Source organism: Carettochelys insculpta, chromosome 7 (genome assembly GCF_033958435.1).
Source record: "Carettochelys insculpta isolate YL-2023 chromosome 7, ASM3395843v1, whole genome shotgun sequence".
Taxonomy (NCBI): Eukaryota; Metazoa; Chordata; order Testudines; family Carettochelyidae; genus Carettochelys; species Carettochelys insculpta.
This window is the reverse complement of record NC_134143.1, coordinates 58,571,741-58,592,884: the sequence shown is the minus strand read 5'-3', so window position 1 is coordinate 58,592,884 and position 21,144 is coordinate 58,571,741. Positions and strand designations below refer to the sequence as shown.

Sequence of the window (21,144 nt, the reverse complement as noted above, 5' to 3'; positions counted from 1 at the left end):
CAGAAAACCACACCTGGGCATTCAGGTCTGACCCAAAACCCAGTGAAGTCAAGGGGAAAAAACTCCCTTTGATTTCAGTGGACTTGAATCACGTCTCCCTCAAAACTTTCACCTGAAGAGGTAATTTCACAAGATGTCCACGAGGGTCTTTCTATAGTTTGCTTTTGGACACCCTCTCAACGAATCTCTTTCCAATTAAGATGAACCAAAGATGTGTTACCATCAAGACTGCACTGTTTTTAAATCATTTCATTAACTAGTAAACCCAAATTGGTCCACACATATCACTTATTTTTTATCCCTTGATCAACTCTGTCAACTTCTTTTAGAGGAAAAAATACTCTTGTTATTTTATATCATGTGCTGCAAATCACCTCTCCAGCTGGAAATACTAAAAATACATTGCTGCCTGAGTGAAGTGGCAAGTAACATTAAAAGCCTTGTAAGAAAGGAAAAAAAAAGCTCCCTTCCCTAACTGAATTTTATCCTTTTACCAGTCATCCTTCCCTGTGCAGCTTTTCAAAAAAAGGAACAATGGGAAAATAAAGCTGTTTCTTTTAAGTAATACGCAGTTATAGGTTTTAATAAGAAGGGAATCAACCAGATCACAGTGGGAGAAAGTACGATACCCTGGATGTTTCTCATGGGTACAGTAACACAATATTTTTCTCTTTCTGGAGTTACTCATGTGTAAAGTGTTGGCATTATTCAGTTTTCACACACAAGATTATATGGGAGATCTTGCAGATCATTTAGATCAGTCTGTCCATTTAAAGCACACTGTTCCAAAACCAGTCTGAAGCGCATCTCACATAATCCAGGACTTCATTATTCAAACACCGATTGATTTATTTACTGAAACATTAATCAGACACACTGATTTAGGTTTGAAGCTTTGTACGGACCTACAAATTCAGTCTGATCAAAAACGGAATAAGTAGAAGCCACGCCCTAAATTCCCCTGTTGTAAAAAAGCACAGTTTCTTCTGTGGATGACAAAATTTCTGTTTCAAGGTCCTTTCGTTTTATCTGAAATATAAACAATAGGATTGGATGTAGGACACCAAGTAACACAAGTAACATAACAGATGCAAGTCAAAACTATATCTATGCCAAACGTATGTAGCTTAATTATAAACAACTGACTGAGGTGTGTCTTTGGGCTTCTGATTTCTTCTTTAAAGTTGTCTTCACCAAAATGTAAAGAAAACCATTATCTAGACCACAGTGTAATCTCCAATTTTTTGAGTATCAGCCAGTTGCCATGTGATATACTTTGGGTGGTTCTTATACTATAAATGGTATTTTCCATGATGTGGTGAGCAAATCATAGAGGAAAAAGGAACAGGCCAATTGTATTTTCATCACATGACTTCAGAAATTCCATCAATTCTCCTCCACCTTCATCACTGTAAAAGATGTAACAGGGTGCACTGGGCCTTTAACATTAGTAAAGGACCCTCCTGAATCTGTACTGTCCCATGTTAAGATCTTCTGGATGAGTTCTTTGACTAGGGATGATGAGGGACAGACTATGACCGGGGGAGAAATCCCAGACTCCTCTCTCTTTTCAGGGTGTTAGACTGGAGTTTCAAAGTACTTAATTGGAACTCACTCTCAGAAGTCTCTAGTTTCCAAGGCTGCTGGGACTAGTTCAGTGTACAGCAAGGCATGATGGGAGCAGAGTGAAGTACCAAGTTAAACGTCTCCCTTTATTTGGAATAGGGAAAAGTCTGTGAGTTATAAGGAAGAAAACTTAACCTATCCCCGGGTTGCTTTTTTGACATACTGGCTTTCAGTCTGAGGGAAAAAAAAAACCCATCATAATAAGTAAAGCCTCTCAAGAGGACTCTTGTCAATTCCTAGACTGGAAGGAAAAATACAAAATCCTAACAGGGAAGTTTTCATGATCAATGACAAACTTTTATCGCAGCTTCAGTCTACCCTGGCATATTGAGAAGACAAATTTGAATGAGGTACATATGGTAACTTCTCAATATAAAATTAATTGTACACTGAATCTGGGCCCCACGGACTCTAACAAACAGTACAACAACTTAAAATCACTGATCCACACTGACTACTGTAGTAACTTTAATCCTGCTGATTATTGCCACCATCTTAAGATGTGGGCAATAGACACATGACGGATATTTCACACAGGAATCAATCTATAAAAGAAGGAGGAACACAGTCTGGATAAATTGACTTACCGTTCCCCACTGTGGGAATACACTAAATGAAACTGGAAGAAACATGCCCAATAGTCCAAAAACCATAACCAATCTCATTGGAGTCAAATAATATTCATGCCTGAGAAAAATCTTCTTGCTGTCAAAAGAGTGGGGAAGATAATTAATGTTCAAAGAAGACCTGATGTGCTTAACTGTCAAACCAGAATGCTAGTGAACCAAATGCTGTTTTTACAGGGGAAAAGTAAAACTATTGGGTTGTAGGAAAGTGAAATAATCTTACATTCCTTGCTGGTGTTTTATTGTGTAATTTAGGTTAATGCTATTCACTTCTTCCCTATCATATGCACAGCCTTCTTTACTAGTATTTTGGGTCCAGATCCAGCATTATTGTCCACATGTGAACAATACTCGGATGTAAGCAGCAGCATTTAAAAGGGAAAACAGAAGATACCATTATGAATTTAAAATGAGTCTTTTAATTCAGATTGTTTTCTTGAATCATTTTATCTGTTGCTGTTCTATTTAGCAATCTTTGGAAGCAAGATCCTTTCACACTGCACACAATTATTAAAGCGGGATGTTTTTATGAATTGTTACATTAGCACCTAGAAACCCCAGCCAAGGATTCTTCTGGTGCACCTTCTCAATTCACTTAATTCCCTTCCGTGGCACAGTCTATATTGCAACTCCATGCTTTAGCAATACAAGTAAAACTCAAGAGCTGCGGTTACACTGCATTCCACTTTCAAAAGCAGAATGCAAATAAGCGAGATCAAAATGCAAATTAAGTACAGAGTTGCATATCTTGCACTTCACTTGCCTATTCTTGCAGGATTGTGCTTCTGGAAGAGGCTTTTCAAGAAGCAAAAGCAGCCATGTAGATGGGGTTCCCTCAAAAACAAACCCCATTTTGGAAAAAACTCTTCTTTTGGAAACAAATTAGGAAGAAGGGTTCTTTCAAAAATGGGGTTTGTTCTCAAAGGAACCCTGTCTACATGGCTTTTTTTGGTTCCAGAAAAGCCTCTTCTGGAAGCACCATCATATGAGAATATGCAAATGAGACACGAGATATATAAATGTGAGCTTTATTTACATTCCACTTCCAAAAGCAGACTGCAGTGTAGACGTAGCCAAGAAGAAAAAGCAAGCAATGAAGTCAGAATATTCAATAAGAATTCTAATGCCCTCCCCACTGTGACCAAACGCACGCTGGTATTTACACTCTATTGCACTAACCTTTGTACAAAATATGTCTTGTGAGGTATCAGTTGAAAATTCACAACTTGCTAATCATTAATACCATGTTGAAATGCAAGTAGAAACATTATATGTAAAGTTATGAAAATCATACAGCCCTGACTAGGTGAAGCATCTTGAACGAAGAAATGTGTGTTTACGTCAAATGACGCATAAGTAGTCAAAAGGGTCCTTGAGATAGAGAAAGGAGATGGCAGCAGACAAAACAAATTTGCACTTCAGCAAACACAGTTGAGAAGAAAGATCATGGAGCTTCCCTTATCACCAGACTCCATGTCACCTTCTTTATTGTTTGAATAAACTTTGCTTTGAGTGCCAACCCTCAGAAGAATCCACTTCAAATGCATTGGACTGAAAAAGAAAGTGGCAGAAAATTCCAAGGGATTTCTCTTCATCTAAGGTGACAAAGGAACTCTGAGGGGTGAAGGTGGATAGAGAAAATGGGGGACAGAAGAGATCCTACCCTGAAAGTTTGGTCAGCCATAATCCTTGGAACATGGGGTGATTGGTAAAGATTTTACCTTGAGCCAAGTGTGGTGGTCAAGTTTTAGCATTTTAGCTTTATTTCTTTTGTGGCTATTTCTGACGTCAATACCAGATACATGAATTCACTTAAAACCCTATATTCTTTTATTAAAAAAATTATTTTAATCTAAAGCAATCCATTGTTTTGTTTAAACAACCATTTGGTAACTTCAGTTAAGGAGCAAACTGCTAAATATTGACCCTTCACATGGGCAACAGATCTGTACAATAAAGGAGAGAGCTGGACAGTGCAGAACACATGGTTTGGGGAAAATCTGGGACTGGGATTTTGCTGTGGTCATCCTGCAAATAGTAACCATGTTGCTGACCAGCTGCTGGAGTCAGAACTGGTGGACCAGCACTACAACCACTAAAGAGACCGCTACACTACTGGGAAGATCAACCCAGTCAGGGTCAATCTCCTGGAGCTTGATTTAGTGCGCCTAGTGGGGACACACAAAATCAAACTGTCTGGGATCGGCAGTCAACCACTGTACTCCTCAATATCGCGAGGAGTTATGGTGGTCAACAGGAGAAACTCTCCCACTGACCGCCCTCTGTGTGCACAGCCAGGTTAAGTCAACTACAGATAAGTCAATTCCAGCTTTTGCAATTGCACAGCTAGAATCAACTTATCTGCAATCAACTTAACTCCCTAATGTAGACCAAGCTGGGGTGTGAGGTGTATCTTGATTGTGAGCAGCCCAGATCAGGAGCTGCAGCAGCAAAGCATTGTGACCCATGTATGCAGGGCAGGCAGTGATAAAACCTCTCTTTGGTGTGGACTGCATCCCAGAACTTGACAGCCATACACCCCAGGAGTAGTACCTCTTACCGTTGCATGAAGTATAGAAGAAACTCTGGAACCACCATTGCTATCCCAAACAAGGCTGCTCTTGATAAAGCTGTCTCTCGTACTGCCTAAGAAAAACGTGATTCAAGTTAGAGCTACCTGACACTCCCACATTGCACTCATGCAGCTTTGCTTTCAGTCCTGGTAACTTCTTATCTGTGTCACCCTAGCTAGTCATGGACCAGCACGCCATTGCTTTAGGTGTTATACCATGCTAAGATTTCATACAACCGTTAAGTGAAGGCTCAAAACGTCTGCCAGGATTTTTCCTAGAAGGGAAACTAAAGTATTTTAAGGGGTTGTCTGAAAAAGGGGAGGTTCCCACTGATACAACATACAGCTCACTTGACACACCACTTATTTTAAACTAGTTCAGCCTTGCATAAGTAGCCTGATGTTTAAAAGGCACTGAGCTTCACCTGCTCCCATTGACTCAAAGTGACCCATCTCCCCCTGCATCTCCACCCCACATGCAGTCTTCTCTCCCCTTTTGTAGTGGTTTGCATCATGAGTGTTAGAAGGAAGGAATGCCTGTGCCACTGAGGCTGTCCATGGCACCGGGTGCATTGGGATTGCAGGAGTCTCTCTCCCCTGTAAACCCGCCCAAAGCCAGAGTCCGACCTGGTTTAAAGGATTTTGTCCAAGTCCACAGAGCACACTAGTGGCTAAGCTTGGATTAGAACATGGAAGTTTCTGGCTCCACTACAGTTAATTCACTCTATTCTCAATAGTATGTCCAGCTTTTCACTGGGAGGAAAAACAACCCAGCATGAATGTTTCTGGTTTGCCTACCTTCATCCCAGCTTTTTCTGACATTCCTACCACCTTGCCATCTTTGTCCATAACTTCGATTCCTTTCTCAAACTCATTTGCTCGGGCAAAGATCACATTAATTCCACTCAAGCCAGCTGTAAAAGTAAAAAGGGTTTGTTTGGCTTTGTTTGTTTTTTTTTTTAACTGGGTAGGATTGTTTTTGTTCTGTCTTTACATGGTGGTGGAAAGTGGAGTGAACCTGAAAGATAAAGGGAAGAAGACACACATCTTCCTATATGTAATGTTTTCACTGACAAAAAAGTCACACATCAGTGAAAAATCTGTGGCACGTCCATGCAGTGGGGATGTTAATGTTTAACTGGTTAAGTGACAAGCCTCACCATAAACAGAAGATTATGGTTAACCAGTAGGGGCTGGTGCAGCTCCCTGTCTGCCACATGCAGGGGGTTGCTCCAGCCCTGCAAAGCAGCCGGGGGCAGGAGTGCATCATCCTGGCCAGAGTAGACCATATGCATAGCGGCAGATGTCTAGGTAAGGGGACAAGGGGTTGATGGAAAGAGGCTGCTCAGGGAAGGCTGAAGCATCCCTGCCAGCAGCACGCTTCCTCAGCCAACTCTCCACCCCCATTTAATTAGTCAACTGGTTAAATCTAATGTTTCTACCTCCCTACCATGCACAGAATTTATTTCCTCAAGATAAACGGCTGTACATGGAAGTAAGGAGAATACTTTGGGACAGGGGTCAGCAACCTTTCTGAGGCGGAATGCCAAAATTTGACCTTTTGACTTCTATGTACAGTCCAAGTACTAGTGATACTTTTTAAAGTCACTAATAGTCCTATTTACAACAGTTTTGTTAATAAATAAATAACTAAATAAATAATGACGCAGAGCTTTAGGTGCTGGTTGGTAGCATTAGCTGGTCTTTTGTTAATCCACAGGTGGCCTGGCTCTGAGCAAGCTCCCAGCTGCTTAGGGGAGGAGTGGCGGGGCTGAGCTCCCGTCTTGCATCCTGATGAAAATCAGCTCACGTGCCACTCTTGGCACCCGTGCCAGGGATTGCTGACCCCTGTTCTAGGATTTGATGGTAGCTTATAGCACTGACCTTTAAATGGAGCATGTAAAATAGCTAGATATCATTTTAATTAACTTTCAAGTAGGAAAGAAAGCACGCAGTGAACCCAGTGAAGGCAGAAGGCGAAGACTAAGGGCTATATCCTGGTTTGGGTGTATGTAAAGATATAAAAGTTCTAAAGGCATACTGACAGCAGTATAAGGGCTGTAACAGAGACAAGGACAAATCCACAGCTATTTGTGTGCAATATTTTTTTCTTTTTTTTAAAAACTTACCAAGAAGTGAAATGGGTAATAGTCTTCTGAAAAAGCTATGCTGAGAAGGATTTATTCTCTGGTATTTCATTAGATAGTGTGGAAGTGACTAAGAAATTTGGAAGAAATACAAATACACCGTTAAAAAGTCAACCAATAAAAAAATATGGCCCACAGACTGGAAAGAAGAAAAACCCGTGGCTTTGTATTTTAAATGCTACAAATAAAACTAGGCTGTTAAAAAAATCTGTTTTTAACAATTTAAAGGGAACAACATTTTACTAGTAACTGAGTCTTCTGTGATTACACATTTTACAGAAAAAAGGCAAATGAAAACTGTATCAAAGAAAATGGTATTTAATAATAATTGTATTCTAGACAATATTCTCAGTATCAACACGTGCTAGAAAAACGTCAACTGTGAAATTAACAGTTATTATAAAAAGCTCATGGAAATAAAAATATTTGAGCAATCTCTTTGGATATTTATGAAGCACCCAGCTGCTATGGAAACTAGGCATAAAATTAACTAAAAACCTCTGAGTTTGTTTAGCAATGTACATCACCCCATTAATGTGTAGTTATGTCTGCTACAGAGCAATACAATGAATCTTAGGATATTCTTGTTATGTGCCTGAATTTAGTGGGGAATAGCTTGAAATCTTCACACATCTAAAACATTCACTCTGATGATAGACTAAGGCAAAAACTCCCAAAATGACCACTCCCAAAGTTAGTAACTTCAAATGCAAAACTTCACCCACGTGTGGGGCATTTAAATTAATCAGTTATAAAATTAAGTGTGAGCTACACGCTTGGGCTGTGTCTACACTAACTCCCCACTTCGAAGGGAGGATGGTAAGTAGGGTGTCAGGAGATTATTAATGAAGTGCTGCAGTGCATATGCAGCACTTCATTAAGCTAATTCTCCCCCATGGCAACTTCAAAGTGTGAGAATTCGAAGTGCTAGCTAGCGTGTAACTGCAGCTAACCCACAGGTACCTCAAAGTCCCTTTACTCTGCAAGCTGGCACTTAGAAGTTTAACACTTCAAAGTTGCTGCAGGGGAGAATTAGCTTAATGAAGTGCTGCATATGCACTGCAGTACTTCGTTAGTAATCTCCCGACACCCTACTTACATTTCTCCCTTCGAAGTTGGGAGTTAGTGTAGACACAACCTCAGATCTAGAAGCCTACGTTATAATACTTCATGACGACCTGCTAAATTATCTTATGTTTAGTAGAAGCAAAGTTCATTCTATGATTTCTTCTCTACTTTCTAGACTAACAGAGCTAGAGAATGATAGCAAAAAATTTAATTCGGATAGGACGAAAAAAACAAAACAAAACATTAAATTATAACCTCAGAGGAAAATGCGCAAGTAGCAAAGGTAAAGGCTTACGTTCCTGATCAAAAACCATAGAGATACCAGGAGGAAACTAGCAAGGGTGACTTTCAGCTCTGGGCTGACTTGGAAGGTACTAGAACTTGTGACAATCCCATTAGCAATCCCCACAAGACAAAGTATCCAGAAGTAAATATTGAGATTATGCAAATACATACTCCCACTAGTGCTGAATAAGTGACGGCTCCTATGGACAAAAAGAGTTCCTTTGTAGTATACGAAGTTTCCTAAAAATCAGTACAGACACATTATGTAAATTCGCTTTCATCAGTTCATGGTCAAAGCTATATCATGCAACTTAAAACAATAACTTCAAAAACCTACATACTTCAGTTTTAGCTGTAAGATTTCCATTTGCTATGGTGAATCCAACAGTGTATGAATGAAACAGGAACTGCAGAAAAGAAGAATGTAAACAACAATGTATTTTTGGATCTTGGGTAACAGACTTCTAACTGTAGAGTGAAAATGGTTGTTACCTGACAAAAAAACGTGGACTTTGGTTGTCTGTGTTGTAATAAATTAGCAAAAGCCTAAGAGAAAAACATCAAGGGAAAGTTAGTCTCAATGAATCCAGAGATGTATGCACACCAGTGAAGAAGACCAGTTTATTATTCATCATGATTTACAACAGCACCAAAAGCCTCAGGCAAGAGAGGGTCTCACTATGGAAACTGCTGTGCAAACACACCAGTAATTTCTTGCTATGGAATCTTTCCATTCACTCTTAGAGGTCCAACAAGCAAGCTGTATATCCCTTCCATGTAGCCATGCATATTTACTTTCCCGTTTAATAGAAAAAGGCTCAATCACTCAAGCAACAGGTATGAGACTATTTGGGTGATGTACTCTCATGCCAGGAATAATAGACACCTTCACAGCTCTGGTTAAGAGGAGAAGCAAATGAAGTCAGACAAATATAAGATACATGGAAGAACATAACTCTTGAGTAACATACTTAATCTTTGTTGGAGGGTAAAGCTGCAAAGCCTAATTTGATCCCAGGCCTGATCCTTAAGAATTTACTTTCCAGCAGCGACAGCTTTAGATTTATAGACCAAATTCACCTGTGGCATAAGTGGAGCAAGCTCAGAGATCAGTGTGATTTACTTGTCCCTGATCCACAGGTTGTAAGTCTGTCACTGCTCTCAGCTACAGCACTTGACTCTTTGGCCCAAGCTGTCAGGAGTGAGGCATTCAGTTCTGGATATCCCTAGTTCGATCCAGGATACTGACCAAGATGCAGCAGTTATCAAATGGGTGCAGTCCAAGCTCATAGAAGGAGATGTGACACCCATTCCACCGAGGGGATATGGGGAGGCCACAGGAGGCAGCTGCCCCCGGGCCTGGCATTTCAAAGTAAAAGTGAAGTGCCAGGGCAGTGCTGCTCCGGCTACATGTGACTGTGAGGGAGTTGTGGGGGAGGGAATCCCATAGTCTTATCAGGACTGAGAACTGAGGGCTCTTGGCCCCACCCATTCTGGGTTGCAGTGCTGCCCCCACGCCTTGCCCCAGGACCCACAGCAGCTGTCCGCACTGCTGTGGAACACACGGTTCATTAAATTCACAACACCTGACAATGAGAAGTGGTACTTGCTGGTGCCAAGGTCTAATCTAGCCCCATCTTTTCAAGAATATTAAGACTTCAAAAGAAATCTTTCCTTCGGTTGCACTGTTGCTTTTAAATGTAATAACTATCAAGATGCTGACCAGACATTTTGGCAATATCACCGATTTGTGCAATAACCTGGACATTGGCTCAATATCTTTAAACATGTGGACTCTTTCATTAAAGCTCCCCAAACTGTGACATCTACACCAAGTGCATAAAATAGGAGGCTGCGTCTACACTAGTAAGTTCTTTCGAAAGATCCCGTGGAATTTCCACACACAAACAGCATTCTTTTGAAAGTAAATTGAACAAAATGTGGAGCAACTTTTGAAAGCACTCTTCCACTCCCGTTTCAGGAAGAGCGCCCCCTTTCTGAAGCTTCTTTTGAAAGAAAATTGTGTAGACGCTCTGCGGGCCCTTTTGTTTCGAAAGAGCAGTCCTTCTGGGACCTGATTTTTCGATCCCTGGCCCATTCTTTGTAAAGAATGGGGGCTGTGTGGATGCTCTCTTTCGAAAGAGCAGATCACACTTTTGATCCGCTTTCTTGTGTGTGAACGCAATCATCTTTCGAAAGATGTTCAGTTGGAAGAGATCTTCCGGAAGGGCTTCTTTAGAAAGATCGCTGCAATGTTGACGTAGCCTGAGGCAATATTACAATAATTATTTTCCATCCAGGTGTTTATTCCACTGGCCCCCAGCAATGTTCGTACATGGAGATAATATGTTGTTGCCAAGTAGCAGAATGTGAGGCTCTCTGTGTCTTTCTCTAAACCCAATTCAGCTGTTCTGGGTACATATAGGAAAGTCTGGCTGCCTACTCTAACTGCCTCATGAATTTTAATAGCTGACATTTGAATGATAGACCTTCATGGGAGAACAGCATTCTAGATGGGACTAGAGGTTTGAGATGTCTCGATTTTTGGATGTCCAACTTGCTGTCTGGCACCCAGAAACTGAGACCTGTCCAATGGCTCATCACATCTGAAAACATACAAAATTATAAATACATCCAGAGACCCACTGCAATCTTCCATCATTACTCACCAGTGGGGTGACAATGGGCAGGAAAGCTAAAAAAAGAAACAACGTTTTTAGTAAATCAACTTGTGGGGGTAGGTCGTTGGTTTAGAAATGAGGGAAGAGGAAACATATATGACTAAGCCAAAGAAAACATTGTGGTCCAGGGCTTGAATCCTGAACTTTGTCACTGATTGCCCAATCAGGAAGTGGAAACATCACCAAGAAACTGCTCTCACCAAATGCAACAGTTCACATCATCAGTGCTAAAGGAAAGTGACATAACAGAGCTCTATAGGGAATTCACTCTTCCCAAATGACGGATGTGGTGACAAGGTTAGCATAAGCAAAAAGAGAGGACATACCTGGTAATGAATAAATACCCTTTGTGGAGATATATTTGTGTTTCACCCCAACTCTGTGCAATCCTGGTTTAATATTTCATGACCTCAACTAAATTCTACCGATAGGACAGACTCCAGACAGTCTGGAGTAAAGCAGGTTGGGTCAGATCTTAGCTGGGTGGTTTAAGGAAAAACCCACTGCACGACAACATACATTAAGGCTATGTCGAGACTATAGGGATCTGCCAGCAGAAGTTTGTGTTGGAAGGTATCTTACACCAGAACTTTTGTCAACAAATCACATCCAGACTGCAGGGTGAATCAAAAGAGTGATCCGCTCTGTTGACAGAGAGCAACCAGGCTGCCCAGCCATTCCATCAACAAAACAGGCGCCTTCTGTCAACAGAAGGCCCCCTGGAACACCCAGACCAGTGTTTCGTGGCGTTTGTCCTTGTGGCAAGCAGAATACGGCTGTCAAAAAAACCACTGTGTTCTGTCGACTTAATGTTAACACAAAGCCCTTGGGAATCTGAATGCTCTGTCATCAAAACCCTGTAGTCGAGACATAGCCGAAGAAATTTGGGTACTTGTCATATGGTGCCAAAAGCTAGTGACTGGACAGTATCTTTCCCCCTAGGTCAGGGTCTGCAAGCAAAATAGCAAGAGCCATTATTTTCAAATTCGTTTACAAAATCAATACTTCAAGAGCCTCAATGCATGTGAATACAAGACGGTCTTTAATAAATAACATCAAACCATACTTTTTGTAACCACTACTTTTAAGAACAGCACACAAACAATTATTTGTAATGCCATACATGGAAATATTTAACCCTTTTCTGAGTCCTAGTAAGCTCCAAGATCAATCCTATCTAGTGGCAATGAGTACCAGAAACTAAATGGCAATCTAAAGGGGGTCAATTTAGGAGCACACAGTATAGCAGGGGTGAGCAAACTTTTTATGTTGGGCCCCACTTTTTGTCCCTGCAATTAGCTCTCTTCCCTCTTCCCTCTCCCCTCCCCGAGCCTGCCCAATGCCTCAGAAACAAGCGTCGGTCTCCCACAAACTATGCACCACACTTCCTTGGCAATGGCCAAGATTGAGAGTGGCTTTCAAAACAAACTGGCAGCAAAACAGAGTCAGCCGAAGCCCATCTTTCAGACACAAGTTTGCAGTGCTTGTGAGGCCTGGCTTGCTCTCTCTGCCTCAGTTGTCCCATTTGTAAAAGAAGTTTAATAATAATTCCTGTCTCACAGGGATATTGGAACAATGAACCAGAATTTACCTGGTTGAGCTCCACTACCAGCCTACAGCAAACTTGCTCATGAAGCATCCTAGTTGCTGGGACCCACAGCCCAGGGGATGAAGGGAAGCTGAAAGCCCATCAGTGGTGGGCAGACCCTGTGTCTTAGGTCATCACAGACCTCAGGAAGTAGGTGGAAGAGAATCCAGTAACCCATGGTGAATGTGAGCAGTTTTTGCCATTCAAGCTGAACACTTTGTTTCATCTCTCGTGCTTCCCTCAGTCCATAGCTTGGGAAAATCTCAGTATTAATTAACTTGAGCACAAGGTCCAAAACCCTGACAGTAACTGCACAGCAATCAGGCCAAGTAACTGTGGCAATGCAGCCTCCCTGGAAGCTGCTTCTCCCCAACCTCATTCACAGCTGGGCTGCGAGCACTCTGCATGCTGGGCTGTGCTCCCAACTTGAGCCAGCCCCCACAAGGAGCGTGCTTACCTTGCCAGTGAGTGGCATGCCTGGATGGGCTGGCTGCAAACATGCTGCTGGCTGGAGGAGCTAAGCTCCCAGTCTGAAACACACCACCAGCCACAAATCTTATTTCCCTAAACAAAAAGAGAGGGTGGGAGCCTTCCTACTTTCTCTTAGGACAGCTCTGCTCCTGCTCACTCCGTTTCTGACTTTGCTCCCTTCCGACTAGCCGGAGCAGCTATAATTTGAGCAGAGTCAAACACAACTGGGGAAAAGCGGGTGGGGTGTGTGTGCTGCAGAACGAGTTTGCAGGGGCAGAGCAAAGTTCTACACATTTTACAGATTTTGTAAAAATCCAGCCGGACAGAGATTTAATGGCTGAAAAAGAGGACATGCCTGAGAAAAACCGGACATATGGTAACCCTAATTCCAGCATCTGGAGCTGCAGAGAAGTCAGCATCTGGAGCCACAAATGACTCCTCAAAGAGCTGCATGCAGCTCTGGAGCCACATGTTGCTGACCCCTGCCCTAAGGAGTCCAGTGCAGACACTGCCCTGAGCAGATGAACTCTGTGGAAGATGTACACAAATAAATTTTCTTTAAATGACTACCAGAATAGTTTTCATCTGATAAGTAAATATAACCAACACGAGTAACAATGATCTAATTTTTCTGTAACCACAGGAGTCCCCCAAATGTTTCAGTCACTGGAAACTGGTCAAAATATGCAGCAAGTTTCTATTACAGCAACTCACCTGGTGGTCTAAACACAATAGGAATTATCTCGCCAGAATGAGAGTTCACAGAGGACTTAAAGAAAAAGAAACGAAAAGTTAGGACATGTCTCTCAGCCTACGTGAAAAATATAATGAGAAAATTTCAAAATCTTTTATAAACTCACCAGACTTAGCAGCCAGGCTTGTTTTACCTAAATGATTTGGAAAATAAGATTAGCAATGTCACATCACAAGAGGTTTAGTGGCTAAAATCTTATTTCTACCTTTGTTTATTCTATGTAATCTTTCTGCATCGATAACTGATACACATTGCATGTCACGCACTGATCCATTTGATTATATTCTTCCTAAAATTCCCCAGTGCTTCTATTGAATACTATATTCAATTTATTTTCTGTCTGACATGTTGTGTTTTGTTGTCTAGCAGCATGAGAACATACAACATCATCAGGTCAGAAAGTGAGGAAAAACACATCTGAACTGGCAAAAGAATTTTAGGATAGCATGCAATCAACTCTTAGTTGGCTTAAAGTCTAAACATGAGCACTCCAAAAAGGGCCAAGGAAGTTTGTTGGTTACAAGTGGTTGTGACTTAATTTTACATCTCATCCCAAAGAGAGCACCTCTGGAAATACAGTGCTACCTAACACCAGGCTGGGACACGTGATGAACCAAAGCGAGAATTTCACCTACACAATCATCAATTCAGTACTACTTCCTGCAGAAAGCAGAATTCTCTGAGGTTTTCCATCCATGTATTGACCAAGCCTGCCAAGGCTTCTTTTATGGGAACTGATCAGACAGCCTATGCTGGAATGGCTGTAATTCATCTGCAGCCCATGTGACAATGAAGCATCAACAATTTCAAATAAATGTAAAAAAGATTATGCACACCAGACAGGAATGTATAGATTCTATGTCTAAGTTGGGAGGGAGAGCAGAAGTATTAGTTTAACAGAGAAGACTGAGTCCTATGATTCTCTGCAAGTTCTTAAGAGAACTCATCCAATAAGATGCACACATGAACCATAATTCTGGGCTTCACTTCCATCATCCAGGAAAGTAACATCAGCATCTACCATAGGAATTTTTCTACCAGCTTATCAGAAATCTGAGTGGCAATGCACATTTCTGAAGCCTTTTTTTATCCTCTTTCTCTCAGACTGTCTGAGCACCTGCCTTTTCTAATACAGTCATAACAGCTGTTTCACTCATGAAGTATGTTGCTTGTTTTCCATAAGCAATACTATAAATTACTCAAACAGACATGTGGTCAGGTATAGCTCTTAAACCATTTGTGTCCAGCACACAGCCTGTGCAAATTAATTACAGTAGGATCACGGAGTTACAGACACCTTAAGAACGGAGGCTGTTCAGAACTCGAAGTGTTTGTAACTCTGAACAAAGCATTATGGTTGCACTTTCAGATGTTCACAACTCAACACTGATTTAATACAGCTTTGAATCTTTACTATGCAGAAGAAAAATACCACTTTAGCTATCCTAATTTAAATGAAAAAAGCACAGAAACAGTTTCTTTACCTTTGTAATTTTTTAAAAACTTTTTTTTGGTAGTTTACATTTAACACAGTACTGCATCATATTGCTTTGTGAGAGTGTGCGCATTTCTCTGCTGCTGCCTGATTCTATCCTTCCAGTTCCAAATGAGGTGTGTGGGTGACCAGTCCATTTATAACTCTAGTTTTTGTAACTGTGAGACTCTACTTAACAGCAATTAGTAGCTCTGTGGTTGGACATAATTCACATAGTCATGTCTGTGAAAACCCAACAATTATTCAGACCTTAAAAACCAGGTGGTAACAGATTGCAGTTCCTGATGATGTTCTAAATAAAAAAGGCTTTCAACCATGCTTGTAGCTGTTTCCATTGCTTCACACCAGCTCAGGCATTTTAGGCTTCAGAATGACATACAAAGAGACATACCTAGAATCTTATAATACATAAAACTGCTTGCTCCTAAGAAGTCATTTTAGAAGTCCAGCAAGAAAGATCCTCTTCATTCATCACTCAAGCAAATCCCCACAAGCTCCAAGAGCTAAATAAGGTTGCTAAAAATCAAAAATTTCAAATGGGATATATACAAACATATACAGATTGAACCTCTCTAGTCTGGCACCCTCAGGACCTGACCAGAGCTAAACAAGAGAATTGCTTGACCACAGGAGGTCAATACTGTCTAGCAGCATTACCAACACTTCCACTGCTAACTGGGCCCTCAGAAGCTAGCTAGAGGTAAATTATAGAACACGGAGAGCCAGGCTGGAGGTGGCTGGAAACAAACCTTATGGCCATGAGAAACTTGGCCATGCTCATGATAAATGGTCATCCAGCTGGCTAAAAACATGCTGGTTTATGGAGGTTGTCAGACAAGAGTGTGCCAAACTAGAAAGGTTCAGCCTGTATTACAGTAGTAAAATAGAGGATATCTGCTAAATACCTGTTTGTTCTGTAAAGGATCTTCAAGAGGCAAAGCACTGGTTTCTAAGAGTAATCTAGCATCTTCTATTTCTTTCTAAACAAAACAAATGAATAAAGAGCAGTCATTCTTTTCCAACACCTTCCTCCCGTCCCCACTCCTGCATCCAAAATTTCTGTTGTACCAGCCTGTACCAGCCTGGTGCTTTTAAGTACAAAATCAGAACAGCATGCTCATATGCTTTCACACATGCACACTGATTTGAATCACACCAGTTCAGGGGTCCCAAGATTACGTACACACAAAATCTATGTCAACCCTTCCATCTACAGAGCTATTGGGTCCAGTGCAATACCTATTTTAGGTGGCAAATCAGCAAACACTAATGTGCGTGCCTAATTTTAAGCATCTGAAAAGTCCCACTGAAGTCAAGGGAGCTACTCGGTTAAGATTAATCAAGTGCACATGGCAGTAACAGCGGTGGCTCCCCCTGCGGCCCTGGCAGGGCCCCACACAGCCCAGCGGCTCCAGAGGCCTGGTGCGGCCCAATGGCAGTGCAGCTCCAGCAGCTGTGGCTTGCACAGTTCTGGCTGCAGCACAGCTCGTGTGGCCCTGTGGCGGCTCTGATGAGTCACCAGCAGTTTGTGCAGGGGTGGGGGTGTGCCTGGCTGTGGAGGGGATTTATTTTGAGCAGGGGGGAGTAAGTGGGGCTGTGGCAATCCTTGAATTTCTATTGGACACCACTGTGCTACAGCATCTGATCCTCCAGCATGTTAACTTTACAAGTCTCGGAAGGGCTTCTATTCATCTGACAAGATGGATTTTACCCAAATAAGTCTGTTAGTCTTTAAATTGCCACAGGACTCCTTGTTATCTTAACGTTAATGAGTGTAAAAGGAAGTTTCGGATCTTACAGCTTTCCATAATTATTGGACTTTTAATTTAACATAAGACGACAATGATGAGTGTACACTCATCCCTTGCAATACGAGCACAACTGGTACCCCAATTGCTGCTGGTAGGTGAAAACTCGTAAGAGTAACGCTAAATTCCCATTAAAATACATGTAAAAGTCTCCGATTAGATCCAAGCGCTTGTAACTTGACATAAACCAGTTGAGTTTAACAAGAAGTCTTGTGACACCTTATAGACTAACAAATATTTTGCAGCATAAGCTTTCATGGGCAAAGACCCGCACAAATTCATCACTGCATCTGATGAAGCAGGTCTTTGCCCACGAAAGCTTATGCTCCAAAATATCTGTTAGTCTATAAAGTGCCACAAGACTTCTTGTTGTTCTCAAAGCTACAGACTAACAAGGCTACCTCTCTGATACCTGACAGTTGAGTTTAGGTACTTTTCTGATGTATTTGAATAGTTTGGCACCAGAAATAGGATGTAGTGTATGTATGTAGAGCAGGGATTCCCAGCCTATGGGTTGTGACCCAAACATGGGACACCATTAGATTTGTTAAGGGTCGCCACCTGGGCAGTTCCAAGCTGCATGTAGCTCTTAAAGAAGCCATTTACAGTCTCTTAACACTGCTGCCTCAAGCAGACATCTGTCATGAGAGATAGGAATTACCTTATGCCTAGGTGCTGAAGGCTTAACACTTGATCAACTGGTTTTAACAACTGTTACCTGCTGGTAGCAGGAGGGCTGGGGTGGTCCACCCAGCCTAGCAGCCCCAGTGAAAAAGCTGTGGAAGGAGGAGAAGTGTCTAAGGCCGGGGCTGTTTAGGGCTGCGGTGGGGTGGGGAATCTAAGGCTGGGGGCAGTTTGGGGCTGCTGAGGGTGTGCAGGTCTCCCCACCCCCCAGCCACGGACCCCACGGCTTGCTCATATTAGTGGTGGAAGTTCACTCATTTAGTGAATACGGGTGGATATAAGTGTCCCTTGTTTTAGCGAGTAGTTATAAGAAAAGCACTCATTAAAGGAGGGATGGGTGTACTGCATCAGACCAATGGTCCATCTAGCTCAATGTCCTGTCTTTCAACAGTAGCCGATGCAGAATAAGCAATCGCCACACAATTCATCCCCATCATCCAACATGGGGTTGCATCCCTAACCATCCTGGCTAATGGCCACTATGGACCTACTCCCCATTAACTTATACAGTTCTCTTTTGAGCCCTTTTTGGCCCCTAAATTCAATTATACGACTTCAGAGAAATGCAAACTGAAAAGCCTGTGCGTCTTATGCTGCCAAAGTCTTAGCCAATTCTAACCTAGACAGTTAAAGGAATGTGCAACAGTAGGAATGTGCAACACAATGTATTTTTGTAGATTAGTGCATTCACATCAGTGCAGCTGTAACACTGAGGAAGAGATATAAGTATGTTTTCAAAAATAACTTAGAGGCTATTTACTGTCTACCTAAAATAGATATCCCAGGTATAAGTGCTTACCAAGGTAAACCTTACAAAATCCATTTTATCTACATTAGAACATGGACGAGATGAACCTACGCTATTGAGATTTGCTCTTGTGGATCCTTTGAGTCTAGTCTAGTCTAGTGCATAACAGCCTGTACTGAATGCTGCTCATTTCACATCGCCCACAAGTTCAAGTCATGTGCAAACTGTTAAAACTCTTGTTTTGTAAAAAGAAGTAAAATACTTACTTTAGATTTCAGTAAGAGCGTAGGGTCCAATATATCTGCCCAGTGAATAAGTCTTTGAAAAAAAGACTAATAAAAATATAATAAAAACAAAAAACGGTAAGGAATGTGTACACATATTGATTTTTCAGTTCAGCTAAATTAACTCTTTCCTGTAGCTGGCAAAAAGAAATTAAGAATCTCTGTCTACTTATCTTATAAAAATAACATAATATGGCAATACACATCTCATAGAACTGGAAAAGACCTTGGGAGGTCATTGACTCCTGTCCCCTGGGCACCAAACACTACCCTGACAGATTTTTTCTTTTCTTTTTTTTTTTTTTTTTTTTTTTTTTTAATTTAACCCATTTGCTGCAGGCCCCTAAATGGTCTCCTCAAGGATTGAACTCCCAACCTTGGGTTCAGTGGGCCAATGCTCGAACCACTGTCCTATCCCACCCTGACAACAGTCAGGTTTTTTTTTTTTTTTTTTTGATTTCCACTAACAGTTGGAACCTCCTTTTTATTATAAGCTGCTAGCCAGAATGGCAGTAAGGAGCTAACAACCACCTCTCTTCTAGTCATAATCAGAAAAAAAGCTTTTATTACTGAGAAAACTGAGGTGCTTTTGAGCTTATCACCCTTGCAACAAATCAAGTCTGCTTGCTAAGGCCCTGCGGAGAAAGGCAAGAAGAACCATTTTTTTTCAAATTCAGTAAAAAAAAAAATAATAATAATAATTCAAGAGCCACAATGCATGTGAATAAGACTATTAGTAACATGATCAAAACATATACAGTATCATATCCCACAATGCACTGCACGTATTAAACAGGGAGTTATCCAACCTTTGGTGATCACCTATCATTTGCTATTTGGATATGAGTTGTTCATTTTGAGGCTTTTAGACATTCACCATTTACTGCACATGATCAGGAGGGGATTTTGTTTTGCATTAATAACTTTGCAATTATAGCATCCGGTGCCACAAAGAAGTGGGCTCCAGAGCCACAGGTTGCAGACCCCTGCCCAGTACCACCTGCGTGGGAAATACTGGCCTGCCTAGCAGCTGAAGCACTGGGTCTGCCCTACGAAAGCTCATCACCTAACAAATCGCGTCGTTAGTCTTTAAAGTCCTACTGGACAGCTGGTTTGTTTTGTTAGGAGACAAACTAACAGGGCCACCTCTCCGAGACTATTTCCACGAATTAGGCGGCGCTGTACCAACCAGGAAAGAGACAAAGGTCCCCAAAGAACCGCCCAAGGTGCAACTAGGCTGCGCACGTGTGAACTCCGTATTGGGGTACCGCTGTGCACATCAGACACCGGTGGGGGAGGGCTGCGCACCTAGCAGCCGGTTACACAAACCGAGCAGGGAAGGCTCTGGGGGCAGCTTACGCCCGCCTCTCGAAACGCCCCCAGGGCCGAGGGGGGATGCGCGGACACCAGCGCCTGTCCGGAGCGCAAGGTAAATCACCTTCCCGCAAGGCCGCGCGGCGGCCCTTCACCCCGCGCCCAGCCATCGGCTCTGGCGGAGTCGGACACGCCTACAAGCCGCGACGCTCGCCCGCTGCCCCCTCGCTCCCCTGGGCCGATGGGGGGGTACGGCCCCGGCTGGCCCGCGTCCTACTTGGCTCTGCGTCCTCCAGAACTGCACGTTCAAATCCATGCCGCGGAGCCGCCGGAACAGGTCCTGCCGGGGGAGGCTCCGGCTGCTGCACACGCCCGGCAGCCGCCGCTTTCCCAGCCCGGGAGGGCCCGCAGGCCACGTACTCCTGGCGGCCGGGCTGGCTCTGAAGCCGCCGGGGTTGGGAGGGCAGCGAGGGCTGGCAGGGGGCAAGGCTGCCTCTGAAGCGGCTGCAGGGGGCAGGTAACAGCCCTTCCGCTAGCCCCTGCGCCTGCCCGGCTGTCTGCCTCCCACCCCCACTTACACAGTGGAGGAGGTTCAAAAGCGGAGCCGCTGCCCGAGCAGCAACTCTGCGGGGGAGGCAAAAGCTGGGGGGGGCAAGGGATTGGCAGTTTGCCACACCCAATGCCATTTGCTGCAAAGGTGTCGGGTCTGGCAGAGTTGGCAGCCCTGGAGCCGGGCAGGCAGGGAGGCTCAGGGCAGCAGGGTGGAGGTGCAGGGAATGGCAGGTGGTGCCAGCACACGCCAGAGGCACCTTAAGGGTACACGCTGGAGAGAAGGGGCAGTTTTCCCTCCAAAGTGGGTTTACTAGCGTATCAACAGGGTCATAGGCAGGAGGGAATCAATCTGTGGAGGGCTGATCCTACTTGAAGCAGGTGGCTGGACTAGATGACCTCCTGAGGTCCCTTCCAGCCCTATGATTCTATGACCTGTGGGGC

General features: G+C 42.9%; 1 protein-coding gene across 3 annotated transcripts; it reads right to left on the bottom strand.

The window, feature by feature from the left end:
• Positions 1–828: 828 nt before the first annotated feature.
• On the bottom strand, positions 829–20,709 carry SFXN4 (sideroflexin 4). Of its 3 annotated transcripts, none has more exons than XM_074999060.1 (14): positions 20,429–20,702; positions 18,820–18,885; positions 16,219–16,293; positions 13,925–13,951; positions 13,779–13,833; positions 10,994–11,019; positions 8,817–8,870; positions 8,666–8,731; positions 8,496–8,564; positions 6,954–7,041; positions 5,623–5,738; positions 4,813–4,898; positions 2,214–2,331; positions 829–1,029 (listed from the first exon to the last, which is right to left on the bottom strand). In XM_074999060.1, the coding sequence occupies exons 1-14, from the start codon at positions 20,465–20,467 to the stop codon at positions 952–954; spliced, it is 963 nt and encodes a 320-aa protein (XP_074855161.1). In that variant the 5' UTR covers positions 20,468–20,702; the 3' UTR covers positions 829–951. The 3 variants fall into 3 exon arrangements, with proteins under 3 accessions (XP_074855161.1, XP_074855164.1, XP_074855163.1); XM_074999062.1 differs by lacking the exon at positions 829–1,029 and adding an exon at positions 1,616–1,710 and having other exon boundaries at positions 20,429–20,709; XM_074999063.1 differs by lacking the exon at positions 8,496–8,564 and having other exon boundaries at positions 20,429–20,704.
• Positions 20,710–21,144: the final 435 nt, after the last annotated feature.